This window comes from Herpailurus yagouaroundi, unplaced genomic scaffold (genome assembly GCF_014898765.1).
Source record: "Herpailurus yagouaroundi ecotype Mexico unplaced genomic scaffold, PumYag 219, whole genome shotgun sequence".
NCBI lineage: Eukaryota > Metazoa > Chordata > Mammalia > Carnivora > Felidae > Herpailurus > Herpailurus yagouaroundi.
Window position 1 is genome coordinate 1941135 of NW_024412450.1, and position 7866 is coordinate 1949000.

At 38.2% G+C, this 7866-nt stretch overlaps 1 protein-coding gene across 1 annotated transcript; it reads right to left on the reverse strand.

Moving 5' to 3' along the window:
• Nucleotides 1–602: 602 nt before the first annotated feature.
• OR12D3 (olfactory receptor family 12 subfamily D member 3) lies at nucleotides 603–1532 on the reverse strand. Its single transcript, XM_040457127.1, has one exon. The coding sequence runs from the start codon at nucleotides 1530–1532 to the stop codon at nucleotides 603–605; it is 930 nt and encodes a 309-aa protein (XP_040313061.1).
• Nucleotides 1533–7866: the final 6334 nt, after the last annotated feature.

A 7866-nucleotide genomic window follows, 5' to 3' on the forward strand; every position in this document is an offset into this window, starting at 1 on the left:
TTGGTGTTTCTGGCAGGACCAGCCCCATCCTGAAGCTGTCTTGGGGCCCATATAAGGTCACCTTATGAGCATAAGCCCAGGTGTGATCCAAGTGGTTTATGAATAACAAAGACACTGTGTCACTTGGGGAATTCTGAGAGTTTTAGAAGCTCTATTTCAGAAACTCAGGACAGAGAGCACATAAATTCTTTATTATATCATATGTGCCCATCCCATTTGCTCCTCATCCTTCCTACCTCCTTTTAGTTCTCAATCCCATACTATTATCCTTACATGTTTACTTACGGGTTTGCTTGTTGGGTGGTCCCCATTACACTAAACTGATTTCACAAGACTGTGGAGTTTTTCTCACTCCTGTGTTTTCTGCCCCTACTACACTGTCTGATATAACATACGCTCAATGACCATTTCTTAAGTAAATAGGTGAATAAATACTGAACCAAGAATGATTATACATAAATAAGTGCAGAACACAGTGACAAGTGCTACAAATCCCTGAGAGAAAAGCAAATCAAGTAGACCATTCACCACAACGAAGGGATGACTCTTAATGGACATCAGACATCCGCCCTGTTAGTCCCAGAGGTGCTCCTGGCAGTCTTTCAACAAAACTTCCTCCTAAAGATCTTCTTCAGAGCCAACCACACTTCCTTATTCCTAAGAGTGTATATCAGTGGGTTCAGCACTGGGGTGACTGCACTGTATATAACAGCCACCAACCGATCCTGAACCATGGAAGTGGCTGAGGCTGGACGGATGTATGTGAAGCCCACAGGCCCATAGAAAAGACACAGCACCATGAGGTGCGAAGCACACGTGGACAGAGCCTTGTGAAGTGTGCTGCAGGACTGATGTTCAAACAGAAGGAAACCAACGACATAGAGGTAGGAGAGAAGAGTCAGGAAGAAGGCACCCATGGAAATCCCACCTGTGATGATGGAAATAAGCCATTGATTGACCTGCGTGTCACCACAGGCCAGTTCCAGGAGAGGCTTCACATCGCAGAAGAAGTGGTGGAGTTTCAGAGAGTGGCAGAAGTTCAGTCGTGCAGTCAGGACAGAATGCATCAGAGCATAAAGGAAGCTGGTGAGCCAGGCTATGGCAGCCAAGAGGACACATACCTGGTGGTTCATGAGCATGGCATAGTGAAGTGGGTAGCAGATGGCCACGAATCGGTCAAAGCCCATAATGGCCAGCAAGATGGCCTCAGAACAGCCCAGAAAGTGGAAGAAGTGTAGCTGAGTGATGCAGCCTAGGAAAGATATGACCCTGCGAGTGGACAAGAGGGTTAGAAGCAGCTTGGGCAGTGTCACCGAAGAATAGCAGATGTCCAGACAAGAAAGGTTTCCCAGGAAAAAATACATGGGGGAGTGGAGTTTGGGCTCCAAAATAATGATCACCAATATAGCTCCATTTCCAACCAAGCTTATCAAGTAAATGATTAAGAAAAGCACAAAGAAGAAAGGCTGCAGATCCTGAACACTGGTCAGGCCAAGTAAGAGAAACTCACTCACTGTAGTGACGTTCTCCATTGCCTGGGGAGCAAATGTAACAATAACAGTGAGTTAATTTTTCTGAATTTTTAATTTTACATCATGGATGTTAAGTAAGGCAAGATTACTATTTGGAAGACCCTAGGAGTGAGCTACAATGTAAAGAATATTTAGGAGCAGTAAAGCTAAATTTACTTACAATAAAATTGAAGATTAACATACCTCATAAATTCATATGTAGTAAAATGACATTAGATTAATAAAAGCAGCTATAAAGAGAACTTTTTAAAGTAGGAGATGTGGGACATGACCATAACCTCACAAATATATTAGAATCCAAGGTTGGGCAAATTTAAGACACACAAGGGGAATTGTTGAGCCTATAATTCCAGGTTCTGGAAGCAATGCAGATATAGCCTTGTGAAGATTTTTTCCCCTCTTCTTCTAACATACATAAAAGCCCCAGGAAACCAGCACCTTCCTGGCCACCCAAACCTTCAGTAAAATTAAGAGATGCAAAGCCCAGAAACTTCAAATATTGTGTAAGGAGAGGATAAAAACACACAATTAGGATCAGTAATCACAAGATTGCAGCCTGGCAGTGGGGCTGTTGATGTAGTTGAGAAAAACTGGAAATAGTGAGAAGTCCTAACAGTGGGAGAACTTTGAATATACCCCAAATATTTTAGCCCAAAAAGAAAAGTGCTCCACAATTAGCAGGAATTTCTACAAGCGAAAAAAATTAGAAGAAGGCAAAGCATAAACCCTGAGGAAGAGAGAAAAGGCACAGGAAGTATAAGAACAAAGAAACCCTTGCTGTTTGTAAAATAAAATAATCACCACCCTGTCAACTGAAAAGTGGGCCCTTGACCTAAGGAATTGGAAAAACTTATACTTCCCCACCCACACTGAGAGTCTCCTGCTGATTACTGGTCCAAAATATCATAGTCCAATGTAAGCTCCCAACTTCAAAAGGTGACAGAACTAGTGAAGACAGTCAAATCCACCACAGAATAAGAAGCTTTAACATACCTCTCTGTATGCAGACAGAAGAATTAGCCAACAAGTCAGTAAGAATATAAACATCTGAACAACATCATTTACAAGTTTGATTAACATATATAGAACACTTAACCCAACAAGAAAGAATTTACACACACACATGCAGAGAAAACACAAACAGAGAATTCATCACTACACTAAATATACCCTAAAAGAAGTTCTTGAGGAAGAAGGAAGGGATACTAGACAGAGGAATGGAAATGCAGAAAGAGACTGAGAACTGCAGAATGGGTGCACATCTGGGCACACACAAGGGAAAACAGACTCCAGACAGGTGAGAAATACTATATAAAGCAAGAGTGATCATGACCTGTGGATGTTCAAACTGTATAGAGTACAATGCATGAATGAAAAACAAGAAAAGAATTCAAATTATTTTCACACATAATATTTAAAAAATCAAGCATAGGTTGAGTCTTTACCAAAAAAAAAAAAAAAAAAAAAATGGCTCGCTCTGTTGGTGGAGTGTGCAACTCTTGATCTTGGGATCGTGAACTTGAGCCCTGCATTGAAGGTAGAGATTACTTTAAAAAATCTTTAAAAAAAAAAAAAGCTTCAAAATTTTCAAAAGATGGAACCATCCAAAGACTGTTCTTTGACTATGGTGGGATTAGAAAACACTAAAAAGATATCTAGAAACTCACTAAATGCTTGAAGTTAGGCAATACACACCAAGTAATTCACAGATAAAAGGAGAAATAGGCATTAGAAAATATTTTTAAGTGAACGATAATGAAGATAAGACATATCAAAGCTCTTGTTCTTCAGCTAAAGGATGAAATAGAGGGGAATTTTTGGCCTTGGATTCATACACTAGAAAAGAAAAAAATATTGAAAAGCAATACCTTCAACTTTCATTTTAAGAAGCCAGGTGGATAAAGGAAGGATACCAGCAACCCAAGTCTGAAGAAAGTAGAAGGAAAGGAATAATAAAATTACAACATGAATCATTACAGTAGAAAAGAGCACAACAGAGCAAGGTCAATGAAATAAAAACCTAGAAGTTTGAAAAGATTAGTGAAAGTCAATGTCCAATGTAAAAGTCATCGTGAACACCTTCATGCCAATGAACTTAACAATGCAGGTGTAATTTACAAATTAATTCAAACCAAAAGTGGATTACAAAAACTTTCAGTAACAAAGAGGAAATGTGATTGATAACTCTATAGGAAACCAGAGCTGCTATTTAAAATCTTCCCCAAAAGGAAACACCAAGTCCATATTGCACGGGCGAATTCTACCAAATAGTTAAGAAAGAAATAATAGCGACTCACACAAATTCTTCCAAATAAAGAAAAGGGTGAAACGTCTCAACTTCCTTTAGAAGGCAGCATAACTTTGAATATCAACACTTTGAAAAGGACTGAACAGATAATTGCAACCTCCTGTGTTTCACGAACACAGATGCAGAGTCCCTTTCTTCCTGTCTGCTTGGTGATCCTGGGTGTGAAGCCACCTCCTCAGGCATCTGGGTTATTGCGCCAGTCTTTCCACTCTTGCCCAACCGGCCATTCTCAGCAGCATCCAGGAGTACTCTGCTAAATATAAGCCTAATGCGCTACACCCTCTAGTGATTCCCATCTTATCAGAGTAAACATTCAAAGTCAGTACACTAACCTGAGTCTATTTCCACTGCCCTTGTGAGTGTTCAGCTGCCCCGGCTCACTGCTGTTCCTGGAACACACCAATCACACTCAGTTCAGGGTCCAGGCACAGCTGTCGGCGTCTGGGCACTCTTACACTTGTGAAATCTGCATAACTAATCCCCACATCTCTTAGTCTTTGCCCCACAGGCACTCCCTCAATGTAGATTGCTCTGATTGCCCTGTGTTAATTTACCAAAAAATGAGAAAAGCGTACTGTGTCATTCTTCCCTGCTATGGTGTCACCAATGGCACTCGTCCTACACTGGTACATTGGATTTTATCATACATGTTGTCTTTCATCCTCAACTTAAATATAAGCTCCAAAAGCAAACAAACAAATAAACAAACAAACAAAAACTATTGTCCATTTTATTCACTATTGCACCCCCCAGCATCTAAAACTGGAACTTTTTTTGTTTTTGGTGCTGTCTCTATATTGATTGAATTAACTAGTAGATTATTATTATCAGTTCAGTGCTTGTCAACTATTAAAATTACCCCAAAGAGGTCAGATCTGTGCTTTACTAAGTCCAGTAATCTACAATGTACCTGCAGTATTCCCCTGGATGTGATGCTATGTCACAAAGGACTCCTCCACTTTATCAGAGCCTCCAGCAGCACAGAAAGTCAGGAATGGATATTTGCAATCAAGTAAATGGTTTTTAACCACGTAAGGCCAGTTGTTGTTTTAGCAAATCACCTTTATCATAAACTGACTTCAAGGACACTAGTGATTCTTAGTGATTATTTAGCATCAGTAAACAGTTTTAAATTTTAAATAATCATATGAGAAGTGAAAGGACACAAAAGTCAAGGAGCTGTTTTCCATGGATGTGGACAATAGGAGAAATATTCTAACTGGAATTATTAGTAGCAGAGGGAAGAGGGTTCATCTCAGGAATCACATATGTGATTGAAGGACATTGTAACAAGGATAAACATCAGGGATTTGAGATGTACCCATGTGAAAACACATGATTATACTATAGTTCTGAAAATTATTTTCCTTTTTCCTGAATGGTCACACCATCCATCCTCCACTAACAATAATACTACTGCAAAGCTATGTAACTATCTGACACAAGGTGCAATGTAGCACTCTAATGCTAGGACTAGAACCTGCCACATACATTAAGACATTACTCAGTTAATTCTTTTCTTTCTCCCTCACTTCCTTCTTCCCTTTATCTTCTCTCTTTGTGAAACACACACTAAGAAATTCTATCAAAACATACACCTATACTTGATAACAATCTACTCTGAAAAACACTGTAACAAAAAAAGTAAAAAATACACACACAAATTGATTAGGGAGTTTGAAGCTTCGCAGCTGATGACTTGTGCTGGGAGCCACCTAGTGTGTCCCAGTCTGATTTTCACAGCCTATATTCAAAGAGTTCCCAGTTATCCCCACCTACACCTTCCAGGCACCCTGACCCAACATCAGGAAACCATTCTCTCAGCCAGTTTGCCCTGTACTTCTCTCTGCACGTACCTTACAATGACATAATGTCTGCTCAGAATTCAGAGATCAGATGTCTCTCTTATCAGAGACAGGTCGGCTGCTCAAAACTTCTTATGTCCATTTTTATTACAAACAGCTTATGTCTAAAAGATTGAATCTCAGCAAATTTCATCTCTCATTCTAACCAGAGAACAAACAGACTAAATCTTGGAAAACCTCCCCAGTGGCATCCTGGGAATTAATGTCTTGAGGTTTTTCTCTCCAAGGACTTATTCTCTCCATATTTCTATTCCCATAAATATCAATTTATGCAGGGGGGAGGGAGGTGGTGTGATTATGAAGCCAATACATTGATTTTTTTTTAATGGCAAAATGCATACGGGGTAAGAAGATTTAAGTAAATGCTGCCCTAGCATCATACACCATGGAGACTAGAAAACAGTGGAACTACAATTTTAAAATGTTGGCAGAAAAAAAATTGTCAACTCAGAATTCTATATCTGCTCAAAATATTCTTCAAAAATGAAGGCGAATTAAAACATTTTCACTTAAAAGAACATTAAAAGGATCCATCACCGAGAGACCTGTGATAAAAACAAAGCTGAAGGATGTACTTCAAGCTAAATGGACACATGTCCCGGTGCAAACTTGAACTTCCAGGAAGAAATGAAGAGCAACAGAAATGATAAATATGGAGTAACTATGAAAGACACTTTTCTGTGAAAAATTGAGTCCTTTTCCTCTAAGATTAGGAACAAGAGAAGGATGCCCACTCTCACCACTTCTCTCCAACATAGTACTCGATGTTGTAGCCGGAACAATCAGGCAAGAAAAAGAAAAAAAAGGCACCCAAATAAGAAAGGAAGCTATATAATTGTTTCTTGCACAGATGACATGATCTTGTAAAGCAAAACAAAACAAAACAAACCTGAAATGCCACCCACAAAAAAGTGTTAGGATTAAATGAATTCCATAAACTTGCAGGATACAAAATCAACATACAAAAATAAGTTGTGCTTCTGTACACTAATAAGAAACTATCTGAAAAAGAAATTAAGAAAACAATCACATTTACAATGGTAAAAGAATAAAATACTCAGCAACAAATTTAACCAAGGAGATGAAAGATCTGCACACTGAATACTATAAAACACTGACAAGAGAAATGGAAGAAGAGACATAAATGGAGAAATATCCCATGTTCATGCTTTGGAAAAATGAATAATATTAAAATACTCATACTACACAGAATGATATATAGATTCAACGTAATCCCTATTAGAAATCCAATGGCATTTTTTAAAAGAATAGAAAAAATAATCCTAGAATTCACATGAAATCAAAACAGACTCTTCAAGAGTCAAACTGATATTGAGAAATAAAACCAAAGCTAGAGGTACTTCCTGATTTCAAATTACATTACAAAGCTCTTGCAAACACCACGGTGTGGTAGTAGCATAAGAACAGACCCATAGATCAATGGAACAGAATAGAGTGCCCAGAAATAAACCCACACATACATGGTCAACTAATCTACCAAGAATAAAAGCAAATGAGTAAAGGACAGTCTCTGCAATAAAATTGCTGGGAAAACTGGATCTCCACATACAATTGAACGGAGTTGGATCCATATCTTATACCATATACAAAAATCAACTCAAAATGGATTGAAATTTAAACACAAAACCTAAAACCATAAAATTGCTACTAGAAAAATAGGGGAAAACCCCTTGACATTGGCCTTGGAAATGATTTTTTTGGATGTGACACCAAAGCACAAAAACAAAAGCAAAACTAAACAAGTGGGACTACGTTGAACTAAAAAGCTTCTACCCAGCAAAGGAGACAATCAAGAAAAGGAAGAGGCAACCTACAGAGCAGGAGAAAATATGTGCAAATCCTGTATATGATAAGGGGTTAATATCTGAACTATATAAGGAATCCCTACAACCCAGTACCAAAAAAAAAAAAAAAAATTAAAAATTAAAAATTAGCAAAGGACTTGAATAGACATGTTTTTCAGAGAAGACATACAAATGACCCACAGGTATATGATAAGATATCTAATCTACTAACCATCAGGAAAATGCAAATCAAACCAGACTGAAATATCACCTCATATCTGAATTAAAATCCATGCAATTGCCTTTCTTTATAGATGTATGTTGTGTTCCCTGTTTTAAATTTAAATAGCATGTGA

What these genes read in the sequence shown, in the direction of transcription:
- OR12D3 (XM_040457127.1), bottom strand. Translation starts at nt 1,532, where the DNA reads ATGGAGAACGTCACTACAGTGAGTGAGTTTCTCTTACTTGGCCTGACC.